Genomic DNA, 14,315 nt, shown 5'->3' with positions numbered 1-14,315 from the left:
CATGTCATGATGTGTGTATGTCCCTGGAGACCTGATGGGCCAGGGGACAGCACTGAGGTGGCTGTCTGTTGGAAAGGCCCCACAGCCTGTGTCTCAGGACCAGCTTTCCAGGCTCAGGCTGCAGCAAGTCATGGATTTGGAGAGATTGTGGATCTCCTGGTGTTGCCAGGCAGTAACAACGTCAGAGCTTGGTGGTGCAGAGCTGTCACTGCTTGGTCACTGTGCTTGGATGGTAGTCAGGCTTTTCTGGGCAAGGCTCAGGTTTAGGGCCTGCATGTTGTGCTGCAAAGCCCCTGCAGTGCCTTCAGGGGGACAGTATCAAGGAGGGTGGGAATGGCACTATGAGACTTGAGGCAAATCCTCAATGTGGCTGTGGATGAGGTGTCCCAGAACCTCCCTGTGCTGGCCCTGTGAAATCCCAGTGTGTGACCCAACCTCCTGAGGTTCATGCAGAGCCCAGGTTGCTCCAAGTAGGCAAGATCCATTTCCCACAGCTCAGTGGTGCTTTCACCTTTAGAGCTGTCCTAAAGTCACAACAATCAGAGCTCAGTTTTGGCAACTAAGCTGTGGCCTGGTTGGTTGTGCTGCTTGAGGGCATCTGTAACCCCAAACTGGATCCAGGCCCTCCTGCCTGTGTCCTGTGTGATGCTTTGGGAGTGGAATGGTTTTGGGTGGCACTTTGTCCTGTGGCTGAGCTGTGGGGATCTGCCAGTGTCAGTCCTGAAACTTAATAGATCTTGGCTGTAAGGAAGTGGTGCTGGAAAGCTGCTGACCGGCAATGAGGCTGCAGAACACAAGGCTCTGGGGTGAGGGGGCTGGGATAAAAGCTGCTGAGCTGTCTCAGCACTGGTGCATCTCAGGTGTAGCATGAAGCACTCTGCTGATCCTGGGGATGTGGTGCCTGGAGAAGAGGCAGGAAGGGGGCTCTGGAAACCATCTACCTGTCAAAGCTGCTTCCCTGTCTGAGTGGCACCAGGGAGGGGGCGGTGCTGGCAGTGGTTCCTTCTTGATCTCTGCTGTTCCTCCCTAACCTTTGTGGTCTGGCTCCTTGCAGGGTCGGGCCGTGTCACCTTCAACAACCAGCGCAGTTACCTGAAGGCTGTGACTGCTGCATTTGTGGAGATCAAAACTACCAAGTTTACCAAGAAGGTGAGTGGGGCTGGTGGGGCAGCCCAGGGAGGGGTGTGCATGATGGGTGGGACTGCTGGGAGCACCAGTGTTCCTGGGGCTGCCCCACATTCCTGCTCAAGCAGTGGGAAGTGGGGCTGCTGCTCTGCCAGCCCCAGGGGTGCTGCTGGGGGTGGATTTGAGGTTCCAGGGGAAGGTGCTGCTCCGTGTCCACTGCCTGGTTCTCCTGCAGGTTCAGATCGACCCATACCTGGAGGACTCCATGTGCCAAGTGTGCAATGCCCAGCCTGGCCCGTTCTTTTGTAGAGACCAGGTAAGGCCAGTTCTGCTGCAGCCTGTGCTTCTTGAGGAGGAGCAGGCCCTGCTGCTGGGTTTTGGGGAAATATACACTGGTTGTTCCCCAGTGGGCAGGATGGGGCTCAGCTGGGAGCTGGGTGACCTTGTTTTGGAGGAGGTGCAGCCCTCATGGGGAGGGCAATGCTGGTACTTGCCAGGAGGCCGAGGCAGGCAATGTCCAGCTGGCTTTGAGCCATGGGTGCTGCAGTTTGCTGGGGCTGTGCCAGCACTGGACTTAGTGGTGCACTTGAGGGGAGGGGAGGCTGCTGCTCTGTGAGCCATGATGGGCTGGGGTTGAGGTGCATTGCCTTGGGGCTGGCTGAGGCACAGGGAGCTCTGGCTGCAGGCAAAGGACTTTGGCTGGGCTATGAGCAGGAGGCAGCGATGCCATGGGAATGATGGGAGCCCTGGCAGAGCCCAGCTACTGCCCCAGTGCCCAGTCCCTGATTTTCAGACCTATTCAAAAGATGGAATCTGGGCACACCAGGCCCTGCACAGCGTTGCTGGCATTCCCTGTCCAACCCACGGATCCACTGTGCTGCTGGGGGCTGCGAAACCGGGCAGGCATGAAGGGAAGGAGTGGCTGTGCTGGTGTCACCAGCCCTGTGCTCTGCCCACAGATCTGCTTCAAGTACTTCTGCCGCTCGTGCTGGCACTGGCAGCACTCCATGGAGGTCCTGCGCCACCACCGCCCGCTGATGCGCAACCAGAAGAACCGGGACTCCAGCTAAGGGGCACCGGGCCCGGGGCTGGCACGGGCAGAGTCCTGGGAGAGCCTGCCACGAGGAGAGCGCAGCAGCGCCCGCCGGAGCCAGGCCCGGCTGGGGACGTTCTTCCTGAGGACTGATGGGGAAAAAACAAAAATCTTACATTCATGTTTGCACTTGCTGGTCTTTTTGTTTCTGCACTAATGCACAGTGAGTTTTGTTGGGGTTTGTTTGGGGGTGTTTTGAGGGGGGGAGTGCCCCTCAAGCCATTCTGCAGTTCCCAGACTTTGGTTCCTGGTTTGCTGACGAGAAGCAAAAATTGAAAACGAATAAACCCAACCAACCAAGGGCCATGTGTCGCGGGGGCGTCGCCGCAGGCGCCCCCGCCCTGGTTTTTTTATTTTTTAAAGGCGCTTTTTTACATTCCTTGCAATACTGGTGGAGAGAGCGCAGGTCTCATTGGTCATTGTTTTGCCGTTGCCATACAGTGCCTTTCCATTCATTTACCCCCACCTGGATGGTGTGACCTGGGTGTTCAGCTGGCGTTTTTTACTGTAACAACAAGGAGACTTTGCTCTTCATTTAAACCAAATCATATTTCATATTTTACGCTCGAGGGTTTTTACGAGTTCCTTTTTACACTCTTAAAAACAGTTTTTAAGTCGTTTGAAATGAGAGATTTTTTTCTTTTCCTGGCAGCTTTTAACATTATTGCAATTTGTGTCTGGGGGCTGATGGCAGGACGTTGTAAATCCAGGGGTTTGCAACGGGACAGGCTGGGCTTTTTTTTTTGTTTTTGGATTTGAAACTGGACGGGATGAGGATCTCTGAGCTGCTGTATATAGTTTTAAATAGTTTGTTGCACTTTTTTAAGTTGCACTTATGGGGGGTTGATAGAGGTTTTTAATCACACAAAGTCACAGGACTTACCTTTTCTTTTGTAACAAGCTAAAAAAGGGCTGCGTTTTGGTGGACGATGAAGGTTCCTGGGAGCCCTTTCTCTTAGAGGGGACAAGTAATTTTCCTTTCCTTCCCGAGATGTTTGGAGTATCAGTGCAGTCGACTGAAATGCTGCTGCTGGGATTTGAGACCTTAATTATGCTGATCACATTATTATTTTGTTACTTTCCCCTCTATTGGAAGCTGTGTGCCAAAGAACCAGTGTCATAATTTCTCCCTCTTTACTATGATTATTTTTTTTTTCTTTCCTGCTGAGCTGATGTTGCATTGTTGCATATCCCAGCTGCTCTTTGTGGGGTTTTGTGAAGCTGTGTGTGAAGTCTCTACCTCATTGTAGTATATGCAGGCAAGACTGCACTCTCCTACAGACGTGTGGAGTAAGCTGTGGTGTAGTTTTTGGCACATAATAAACACGTTGCAGCAAAAAAAAAAAAAAAATTTCTTGTGCCTTGTGTGCTTCATGGGAGATCTCTGCAGCTTGGAGGCTGTGGTGTCACTCCTGGAGGTGTGGAGGAAGGTATGGATGTGGTTGCGGGGAGGGATGGATGGAGCTTTGAATTGTGGATGCTGTTGGTGGGTGACTCAGCTGGGAGGGAGCTCTATCTGCTGGGCAATGCATTTTTAGATCCTATTTACCTGAGGTCCCTGTAGGCTCCTGGGCTCCAGTCGGAGCTCCCCTAATTGCAACAAGAGGTTAATGAGGCTGATGGAGGGGCCCGTGCTGCCGTGTGCTCTCCCGCCGTGGCCGGGAGGTGTTAATCTTGCAGGGCTGGGAGGGGAGAGGGATCCAGGGCTCCTCTCTGGGGCTGGGGAGGGCCGAGTTGGACTGGGGCTGCCACAGAGGACACTTAGTGTGTCCCGTGTCCCAATGCAGGCTCCGGGCTCCTTCCCTGTCCCACAGCGGTGACTCTGCAGCAGCCTTGTCCTCACCCTCCTCCTCCTGTGGGCTGGGGGCTGCGAATTTGCGGCTGCTCCGCGTCCTCTCTCGGGGCCGGCTGTGGGAGGGGCTGGTGCCGCTGGCACCGCAGCTCTCTGCAATTCCCTTCCCGGGCTGCTCCATCCTGTTCCGGGCCGCCGGGCGCGGCGGGAGCGCCTCAGGCCGCGGCCCCGCCTCAGGCCGCTCCCGCCTGGGCTGGGCCCCGCCCGCCTTCCCGTCCACCTCCCCCTCCGAGCCGCCAGGGGGCGCACTGAGCTGCCCTGGCTTCCGGCGCCTCCCGCCCCCGTCCGCTCTTTTTCCGCGGCCGCCGCCGACATGGTGAGTCCGGGTCCCGCCATCCGCCGCCATCCTCAGGCGGGCCCGCGCCCCCGCGGCGGGGAGCGACTGTGGGGACCGCAGGGGACCGGGGCGAGGGGCATGAGGGGCGGTGAGAGCCCGGGCTGGCTGGGGAAAGGGGAGATTGGGGCAGGGGCCTCGGCGGAGCCTGACCGGCGGCCCTCCCGCCCACCCCGCGTAGGGACGCGTTCGGACGAAGACGGTGAAGAAGGCGGCGCGGGTGATCATCGAGAAGTATTACACACGCCTCGGGAATGACTTCCACACCAACAAGCGCGTGTGCGAGGAGATCGCCATCATCCCCAGCAAGAAGCTGCGCAACAAGATTGCGGGGTGAGGCACTGCGGGCCCGGCTGGGCTTTGGGTGCTGAGGGGTACCGGGTGGGCTTTGGCTACCGGAGGGGTTGCTGAGGGTTCGGGCACCGCGGGGCTCCGGATGGGCTTCGGGCAGCCGGGGGTGTCCCGGGGGTTTGGGCATCGGAAGGGCCTGGGGGATTCGGGCACGGCGTGGGGGTTCCTGCATTCGAAAGTGATTACGGTCCCGCCTGTGGCCGGGTCATTGATAGTGCAGGGAGAGGAGAGCGAGAGTTTTCCCGTGTTTGGGGGGGTCTGTGTCTCCCCCAAACCCTGTTGCTGTCGGACACTTTGATCCTCTGGACGTGATGGGATGGTGCCAGGGTGAGTGGTGGGACATTGCCGGGATAGAGGGTAACAGCTGTCCCCATCCTGCTGTGGTTCTGGGATTTGGGGTGTGGGGAAGAAGGGTGCCATGAGCCCTGGGAAAGCCCAGGACACCGCCGTGTCCCCGCAGGTATGTCACCCACCTGATGAAGCGAATCCAGAGGGGCCCTGTCCGTGGCATCTCCATCAAACTGCAGGAGGAGGAGAGGGAGAGGAGGGACAACTACGTCCCGGAGGTGAGGCTCCAGCTTCCCCATCGCTCCATCCTGCCTTGCTGTATCTCCATAAATGCTCCCAAGTTTCTTTAAAACAAACCCCCAGCCAGGAGAAGCTGAGGAGGGTTTGGATCAAGGGGGTTGAGGTGGATCCCTCCAAAGCTGCCACCTGGGACAGGAAGGACAGCTGGCTTCTCGTGGTTTGGTTTTCCTAACTTTAAATTTGGGAAAAAAGAAATTTGGTGGGAAGCAGGAGGATATTTCAGAATGGCTGAAAACCTGCCTTGCAGCTGGAATCCCCAGAGGGAAGTTTTGATAAAATTGGGCGGGCTCAAGATCTCACCTGTCACCTGGGTGAGGTGGTCCAGGAGGGCTTCCCTTGTTCCAGGAATGTGATCCTGTTGCTCCTAAATCCCGTAACCTTCAGGCACAGCACATCTTGCCCTTTCCCAGATCTTCCCAGTCAGCTCCTGGCAGAGCTGCCGGTTTCTGTGCAGGTGCCAGAGAGGGGTTACAGGGAAGGAATGTCCATGCTGCAGCTGTTGGTGCAGTGTTAGCACACAAAACCTGTGCTGTTTGTGGTTTCTTAGAAGAATCCTGGTCTTATGTAGCTCTTGGGGAAGGAAACCTCTGGAGGTAGAGTTTTTGGGGTCTGGAGGGGGCTGGAGGAAGTTTTGCTGGGATTAAAGAGCAGGAGAGCACAGTTGTCCTGGAGGTGGGACCGCCTTTGTTGGCACCATGGTGGCCTTGTGTCACAAGGCAGCTGTGAGTGTCACTGCCCAGACTGGTGCAGTTGAGGGTCCAGTGCCAGCTCCTCAGCAGCCCTGGCCTGGAGCAGGTTGGGCCTCAGTTTCTAAAGATTTGTCATAAATCAGGCTGTTCCCTCTACTGCCAGTGGCCTCCTGCAGTGTTCATTCAGGAAAGCTGTGTCCCATGAGGATGCTCCTGGCTCAGCTGCTGGAGCTGCTCCCCGCAGCAGTGGGATGAGACCAGAGTAGCTGTGGTGACATTTGGGTTGTTGTGGGGCTTTGTCAATCACACCTTTTCTCTCCCCTCTGTCCCCAGGTCTCTGCCCTTGACCAGGAGATCATTGAAGTGGACCCGGACACCAAGGAAATGCTGAAGCTCCTGGTTAGTGGCCACAGCCGTTCCTGCCCAGCTGCTGGCACATCCCTGGCACAGCTCCTGCTGCCCTGAGTGGCTGGGTGGTGCCAGGGGTGTCCCTCTGCCCTGGGTCCTGTGGGAGGATTAGTTAATATATGGCTTTTGGAAGGGCAGAGGCATGGAAGTATTGCCTCCAGCAGGGTGGGTGGGGGTGTTCCTTGCCCTCCATTCTGATGATTCCCTGTGCAAGGAGTCAATCTCTGCAGCAGGGTGGTCTCTCCTTCTTAGAAGACCTTGTGCTGCCACAGCACCTTCCCCCTTCCCACACCTCCCCAGATTAACCTGCCTTCACTGTCAGTGGATGCTGTGACTGATCCCATTGTCGCTGTGCTGTTTTCCAGGATTTTGGCAGCCTGTCCAACCTGCAGGTGACACAGCCTACAGTGGGAATGAACTTCAAGACGCCCCGAGGAGCGCTCTGAGTCTGCCCCTGTGTGTCGCTTTTCCAATAAACGTGAGGAAACCACCCCAGCCTGCCTGGTCTTTAGACACCCAAGGGATGAGGGAGGGTGGGTTCTTGAGGACTCAACACCTTCATGTGCACCAGCATCTTTTTGGGTTCTTTCCTGGCAGTTTGGGGTGTGAGGTGTAAAGCTGTTTGATTTTAGAGGCTCTCCTGCCTTTGGGGCAATGGGAGAACAACCATGGTGGTTCCTTGGAGCTTGTGGGAGCCTGTCCTAGGTTTTCCTGTGTTTCCTTCAAGTGGACAACCCAAGGATCAGGCTGTACCACAATAAAAGTTGTTTGTGCAGCCCTATTGGTCATTTCCAAGTGCTTAAACAAAAGGGAAAACGTCTTCAAACTTTTGATTAAATGAAAGTGAGGAGATGTCCCTCCTTGGATTGTTCCTCCAATAAAAACTTGCGTAAACTAGTTAAAACACATCTTAAACCACCACACACCCCACAGCCCCACAATAAAAAGAAAATATTTGTGTTTTGAGGAAAAATGTATTTATGTTTGTTGTGAAATTTAGTTTATGTAGTTACTTAAAGAAGCAAAAACTGCTATAACTGTAGCCAGTATTTAAGTAACACATTGAATGCTCTGAGCTGCAGTGGGATAATTTATAAATAATCTGGCAGCTCTTACATTGAAGTTTCTGCTGCTCCAGCCACCTGTTCCTTACCATTTCCTCTTCATTTTGGCCTTCTCACAGTAAATGCTGCATTTGCTTTGAACCCAGTACACTGCATAGCCCGAGGTGCCAGGGATGAAGTCGTGGAGTTCCCCCTCATATTTCTTCATGTCCCGTGCAGAGGCATAGCCTGGGGAGGGAGGATGGGCTCACTGAGTCCTGCTCCATCTGCAGCCCTCTCCAGGTGCATTTATTTACCTGTCACCATGTTATTTATTGGGTATTCCTGGAGGGCACGGCATGGAAATTCTCCCTGGGTGGGTGCTTCAGACTCTGTTTCTTCAGTGCTGTATCAGGAAGGGGAAAAAAAAAATCTGTGTGTTAGTTTCTATGTGTTAAGATTGCTTGGAATTGGAGGTATATCCAAATCCCACCACCCAAGCTAGGAAAATACCTCTCAGCCAGGTCTAGCACTTCCTCCTCTGATTCTTCTTCACAGCTATTTCTTGCTGCTTCTGGTTCCTCTGTTGGATTTTCCTTGGGCTGTGAATATCAGCACAAGAATGAGTTAAAATTGTCCCTGGGTCACCAGAGCACCTAGGACACGTTCCCAGTGCATGAATTTTTAGGGCTCATGATTTTAAGCATAATTCAGAGTTAAATTTTAAATTTAAGGGCATTCCTGCTTCAAAAATGCTGGGAAGTTGCTTTGAGAGGAGGGTGGGCAGTGACATGGGGAAGGAAAACACCAGCCCAAAGTTGGAATCCCTGGAACAGCACACTGGATGTGTCCGGGCAAGGGAGACAGTGCTTCCAGTGCTGTCCCCTCAGGGTGTCATGCAGGGAGGGACACACAACACAGCAAGCACAAGGAATCAGAATCAGTGAGGTTGGAAAAGACCATCAGGTCCAACCAGTGACCAATCACCACCTCCCCAAGCAGACCAGAGCACTGAGTGCCACATGCAGTCATTCCAGGCAGCCCATTCCAGTGCCTGATCATCCCTTCTGGGAAAAAATTCTTTCTGATGTGCAACATCAACCTCTCCTGGTGCAGCTTAAGACAGCGTCCTCTCATCCCATCCCTTGATCCCTGGGAGCAGTGCCTTGCCCCCACCCAGCTGCCCCCTCCTGTCAGGGAGTTGTGCACAGTCAGAAGGTCCCTCCTGAGCCTCCTTTTCTCCAGGCTGAGCCCCCCAGCTCCCTCCTTTTCTCCAGGCTGAGCCCCCCAGCTTCCTCCTGGTGCTCCAGACCCTTCCCTGACTCAGTTCCTTCTCTGGACCTTCTCCAGCACCAAAATGTCCTTGAATTGAATTCAGGGGTCCAGAACTGGACACAGCACTCAAGTTGGGGCCTCAGCAGTGCCCAGTACAGGGGAGAATTCACTTCCTGCTCCTGCTGGCCACACGGACCAGGTGCCACTGGCATTCTTGGCCACCTGGGCCCATGTTCAGCTGCTGCTGATCAGCAATCCCAGGACATTTCTTGGTTTCCAGGCACTCCTCTCAGTCTGTAGCTCTGCAGGGTTATTGTGGCCAAAGTGCAGGACCCAGACCTTGGCCTTGACCCTCCTACAGGTGATCCTGGTCCATTGATCCATCCTGTCCAGGTCCCTCAGCAGAGCCTTCCCAGCCTCCAGTAGAACCAAACTCCCACTCCGCTTGGTGTCGCCTGTCTGCCAGTGGTGGGCTCAGTCCCCTCATTCAGATCTTCAGGAAAGGTGTTGAATAGGGCTGGGCCCAACATTGATCCCTGGGGGGGACACCACTGGTGCCCAGACACCAACTGTCCCAGCTGTGGGCTGCAGTTCTCCAGGAGATGCTGTGGGAGATGGTGTCAAAGGCTTTGCTGACATCCAGACAGGCACATGCACTCTCTTTCCTTCATCCAGGTGGATCCCCTTGTCATGAAAGGAAATCAGGTTGGTCAGGTAGGACCTGCCCCTCCTAAAGCCATGCTGGCTGGGTCTGATCCTTTGGTTTTCCTGGATGTGCCAGGTGATGGCACTCGAGGTGATCTGCTCCATAACCTTCCCTGCCACTGGTCACACTGAAAGATCTCTTAATTCCCTAGACCCTCCTTCCAGCCCTTCCTGTGGAGGGGTATCACATTGTCCCTTGTCATCTGGGACCTCCATAGTGAGCCAGCACTAGTGATAAATGATGGACAACAGCTTGGCAAGCTCTTCCTCCAGCTCCCTCATCACCCTGGGATGGATCCCCTCCAGGCCCATGGACTTGTGAGCATCCAAGTGGCACAGCAGGGCAGTGACTGCCTCCTCCTGGGTTCCTGGGGGTCCATTCTGCTCCCCATGCCTGTCTACCACCTCAGGGGGCTGTTTGTCCTGATCCAACCAGTCTTAGTGCTGAAGACCGAGGCAGAGAAGATGGTAATTACCTCAGCCTTTTCCTAGTCCTTGGTGATGGACACTGCAATAAAGAATGAGGGTTTTCCTTGGTTGTCGTAGACATCTTTTATGGAAAATCCTTTCCTTAGGATTTTTCCTCCTGAGAAGCTGGAGGCCTCAGGAACAAAATGTAAACAATGATTATCTGCTGCTGTGGAATGCAACAGGTGCATCTGTGATTGGTCTCATGTTGGTTGTTTCTAATTAATGGCCAATCACAGTCAGCTGGCTCAGACTCTCTGCGACAGAAGCTTTTGTTATCATTCCTTCTTTTTCTATTCTTAGCTAGCCTTCTGATGAAATCCTTTCTTCTATTCTTTTAGTATAGTTTTAATGTAATATATATCATAAAATAATAAATCAAGCCTTCTGAAACGTGGAGTCAGATGCTTGTGACTTCCCTCAACCTGAGACCCCTGTGAACACAGTCACACTTGGTCCTCCTTTTATATATATAATTTATAAAAATATCCTTTATAGAGGTGGCCAGATTAAGTTCTAACCAAGCTTTCACCGCTCTAATTTTCTTCTTTCTGCATGACCTAAAGACTTCTTTAAATGCTTCCTGAGTTGCCTGCCCCTTTTCCCATAAATTATATTTGCTCTTCTTTCCCCTCTGAATTCCTGCGCAAGCTCCCTGCTCAGCACAAGCTCCTCCTCCAGCACATACATGTGTAGTATAAATTTTTCATCTTACCTGTTCTTCAAGGGCATCTGCCTTCTCCCAAATAAACCGGCCAATTTTCCTTCTGATTTCTGACAAGAACAACAAAACTAGTGACTGTGAGAGCACCAAAAAACACAACTCTGGCACTTGCTGCCAGTGTGATGCCCTGCAGGTACCTCTAGGGACAAGCCCAAATGCAAGGTGCTGCCCCTGGACCAGGGCAATCCCAAGCACAAATTCAGGGTGGGGAAGAGTGGATTGAAAGCAGCCCTGAGGAGAGCTTGGGGGTGTTGGTGCATGAGAAGCTCATGGATGTGAGGTTCCATGTGTCCTGGGCTGCTCCCACAGTGTGGGCAGCAGGTGAGGGGAGGATTCTGCCCCTCTCAGGAGCAGCAGTGCTCCTCCAGCTCTGGGTCCCCAACAGCAGCAGGACACGGAGCTGTTGGAGCAAGTCCAAAGGAGGTCACAGAGATGCTCCAAGGACTGGAGCCCCTTTGCTCTGGACAGCTGGGAGAGCTGAGGGTGCTCACCTGGATGGAAGGCTCCAGAGACACCTCAGGGCCTCTTCCAGTGCCTAAAGGGGCTCCAGGAGAGCTGGAGAGGGACCTGGGGACAAGGGCCTGAAATACCAGGACAAAGGGGAAAGGCTTCAAACTGCCAGAGGGCAGGGTTGGATGGGATACTGGGAAGAAATTCTTCCCTGTGAGGGTGGTGAGGGCCTGGCACAGGTTTCCCAGAGCAGCTGTGGCTGCCCCATCCCTGGGAATGTTCAAGGTCAAGCCATTCTGTGGTAATAGATGGATCATACTCAGTCCTCTGGGAGGAAGAGCCGCTCCCAAGCAGAAGGAAAAAGTGCCTCCCTGCAGACAAGTAACTGTCAGCTCTAGTTTGCACCAAGGCTGTACTCAAGGGGGATTTCCACAGGAAAATATCCCCAGATGATTGTTTGTGCCTGACCTTCATGCAGGCAGGCAGGGGGCAGGATGAAGTGGCCCAGAACCACCGAGGGCCTCTCTGCAGCTCGGGTGCTCGCACACACTGAGAGGTAACAGGAGTGAAAGACCGTGGCTTTGCCCTCCAGGTAACTGAGGCTCTCGTGTATGCTGCAAGAGAGAAACAGAGCTGCTTTCCAAAGAGAACCTGGAAGCAAACCAAAACCAAAACGTTTAGAGGGGTGTTATCATGAAACTTGCTCTGAATTTTTTGCCAAAAGCCCCTAATTTTCTGTGATTTTCTACCAGTCACGTCCTGGCTACCAGCACCTCCCAGGGGCAGCCTGGAGGAAGGACAAGGGTGAACGTATTTTTAGGGATTACACAGTCCCACTCTGCTCTTCAGGTGAAACTGCTTCGGGGAGGGCAAAGACAGGATTTTTCTACAATTATCCTTCACCACACTGGTTCCTGCTCATACAGCTGAGCTCCAGCCCTCACTGTCCTCCTTAGAGAGGAATTAAATCTTGTTTGCTGGGTTTAAGGATGTGTAGAATGATTGCATTTTTTCACAAGGAACTATCTAACAATATACATTGAATATATATATATATATATATGTATGTATGTATAATTTTATAATTAGTAATAGTATATATATATGTTTATATATAGTATATATCATATATAGTATAGTATACTCTATATAAATAGTATATATACCATATATAATATACCATATATATAATTTTTATATATATATATATATATAAATTATCCAGAATTCCCCTGGGGGAGCAAGCTGGTCTGGCAGCACATTGTTGCAGAATTAAAGATGTTATTCTGTGTTTACTGGAATTCCCCTCGCTTAGCTGGAGCAGGTGGCTGAAAGATTCCAAAATTCAAAGCCAGTTTTAAGCACTGGTCTGTTAGAGAAACTATTTAATTCAGCCTAGCAAAGCCTAAGGGAAATATTGCAGCTTCCTTCCCCATACATATGTTTACATGACTAAATAATGAATAAATACAAATACTCGCTGATATTGAGGAAGTGAGAAAGATCCTTAAGACTTTCCTTATATATGTATAAATGTTCCATAGCTCTCTATTTTTTTTTAAGCATTTCTGTCCTTTTCTGTCCATTTTTAACCCAGTGCTTCCTTTTAGCATTAATTCACACTGGATTTTTGGAACCAGATTCCTTCCTTGGGAACTGTATCACCTCTGCTTTAGATGCTGATTTTCCAGCAGACCAGCAAGAAACCAGCACACTTAATTTAATTTATATCACTGTTAAGCCATTCTCAACCCATGGATGGTTTTTCTCTGTCTATCTATAGCTTAGTGTGGGTGTGAGTTCTCCTGAGCCCACTGGTCAATGGCAGATCCACGCCATGACTTTAAAAACACACCCTTAAATTTTACAGGATGTCAATATCCATGAAATACTTTTCACTAAATACATTAAAGCCTCCTGTGCCCACCTGCGGGTGTCGGGGTGGGCAGCATCGCTGCTGAACAGGTAGTCAGCATCCAGCCAGTGGGCAATGGTCCCGCCGCCATCGACTGCAGGGGACAGGGAGCCAGGTGAGCATGGCCATCCAGGGGTTCCCACCTCGGGGTGACCCGGGGAGGGGACAGCTGCTTGTGGGGCCACCCTGAAGTAGAAGCTGTGACAGCTCCCCATGCCTGTGGGACTCCCATTGCTCCCCTGAGGGTTGGGCAGGGCTTTTCCTCAATGTGGGCGCACCGTGGATTGGCCAAACTCGTGCTCTGTCCTGTTGTGTGGGTCTCAGTCCCACAAAGGGGTGACAGGGCTGTGTCCCCACTGCTGTGCCCTGCTGAGGAATGATGGATGGGTTGTGCTCCCCTCCTAATTCCCTCTGAGCGGTGACACGGCCGTGCCCCTGCCAATTCCCCCGCTCATTCCTGCCCGCTCCGTGCCCCAGGGCTCCCCTGGACTTGGCCGTGGTGTGGCTCCCTCACCCCAGAGCCCCCGCGGGCCCGGGCTGACGCTCTGCGAGAACCAAGCGCGGTGTCCGCGGAACATCGCGGCGGGAGCCGCCCGGGGAGGAGACGAGAGAGGGAACCGCCCTGAAGGGCTGGAAGGAGGCAGGAACCGCCCTGAGGGGAACGGCCGTGAGGGGCTGGAAGAAGGCAGGAACCGCCCTGAGAGGAGACGAGGGCGGGAACGGCCGTGAGGGAGTGGGGGACGACAGAAAACGCCCTGAGGGGAACGGCCCTGAGGGGAAATGAGGGCGGGAACGGCCCTGAGGCGCTGGAAAGGAGGCGGGAACCGCCCTGAGGGGAACGGCCGTGAGGGGCTGGAAGAAGGCAGGGAACAGCCGTGAGGGGGAAAGGAGGGAGGAACCGCCCTGAGAGAAGACGAGGGCGGGAACGGCCGTGAGGGGGTGGGCCAAGACAGGAACCGCCCTGAGGGGAACGGCCCTGAGGGGAAACGAGGGCGGGAGCGTCCGTGAGGGGCTGGAAAGGAGGCGGGAATGGCCGTGAGGGGAAACGAAGGAGGGAACGGCCCTGAGGGGCTGGAAAGGAGGCGGGAACCGCCCTGAGGGGAAATGAGGGCGGGAACGGCCGTGAGGGCAAGCGGTGGGGGGAAAACCCGGGGAGGGGAGAACGGCTGAAGCTGCGCCAGGGAGCCTTAAGCTGGATATTAGGGAAAGGTTCTTCCCCCACAGCAGGGCAGCCCCAAGCCTGACAGGGCTCAAAGGGCACTTGGACAACACTCTGAGGCACAGGGCGGGGTTTT

The 14,315-nt window shown here is 53.6% G+C and overlaps 3 protein-coding genes and 1 non-coding gene across 7 annotated transcripts in view; 3 read left to right on the top strand and 1 right to left on the bottom strand.

Annotated features, from left to right (window-relative positions):
* The window catches only part of CPEB1 (cytoplasmic polyadenylation element binding protein 1), a 37,401-nt gene extending 33,866 nt beyond the window's left edge, over positions 1-3,535 (top strand). For all 4 annotated transcript variants that reach the window (XM_058811352.1, XM_058811351.1, XM_058811350.1 and 1 more), the window contains exons 10-12: positions 1,055-1,149; positions 1,361-1,441; positions 2,085-3,535. In XM_058811352.1, the coding sequence (XP_058667335.1) occupies positions 1,055-1,149; positions 1,361-1,441; positions 2,085-2,195 (287 nt within the window). In that variant the 3' untranslated portion in view covers positions 2,196-3,535. The remainder of the gene's footprint in view (positions 1-1,054; positions 1,150-1,360; positions 1,442-2,084) is intronic.
* Positions 3,536-4,206: 671 nt separating this feature from the next.
* Positions 4,207-6,930, top strand: RPS17 (ribosomal protein S17). The gene is made up of 5 exons (XM_058811506.1): positions 4,207-4,386; positions 4,586-4,737; positions 5,216-5,321; positions 6,366-6,431; positions 6,806-6,930. Exons 1-5 carry the CDS (start codon positions 4,384-4,386, stop codon positions 6,884-6,886), a joined length of 408 nt encoding a protein of 135 aa, XP_058667489.1. The 5' UTR covers positions 4,207-4,383; the 3' UTR covers positions 6,887-6,930.
* On the top strand, positions 4,920-5,047 carry LOC131562223 (small nucleolar RNA SNORA71). The gene has a single exon (XR_009275139.1). It is a non-coding gene; the product is annotated as a small nucleolar RNA SNORA71 (small nucleolar RNA).
* A 506-nt stretch (positions 6,931-7,436) lies between the features above and the next one.
* TERB2 (telomere repeat binding bouquet formation protein 2) lies at positions 7,437-13,598 on the bottom strand. Its single transcript, XM_058811505.1, has 7 exons — positions 13,535-13,598; positions 13,033-13,114; positions 11,574-11,719; positions 10,647-10,705; positions 7,997-8,091; positions 7,801-7,889; positions 7,437-7,732 (listed from the first exon to the last, which is right to left on the bottom strand). The coding sequence occupies exons 1-7, from the start codon at positions 13,596-13,598 to the stop codon at positions 7,590-7,592; spliced, it is 678 nt and encodes a 225-aa protein (XP_058667488.1). The 3' UTR covers positions 7,437-7,589.
* Positions 13,599-14,315: the final 717 nt, after the last annotated feature.

The sequence above is a fragment of the Ammospiza caudacuta genome, chromosome 10 (genome assembly GCF_027887145.1).
Source record: "Ammospiza caudacuta isolate bAmmCau1 chromosome 10, bAmmCau1.pri, whole genome shotgun sequence".
Taxonomy (NCBI): domain Eukaryota; kingdom Metazoa; phylum Chordata; class Aves; order Passeriformes; family Passerellidae; genus Ammospiza; species Ammospiza caudacuta.
This window is presented reverse-complemented; position numbering and strand designations above follow the sequence as displayed.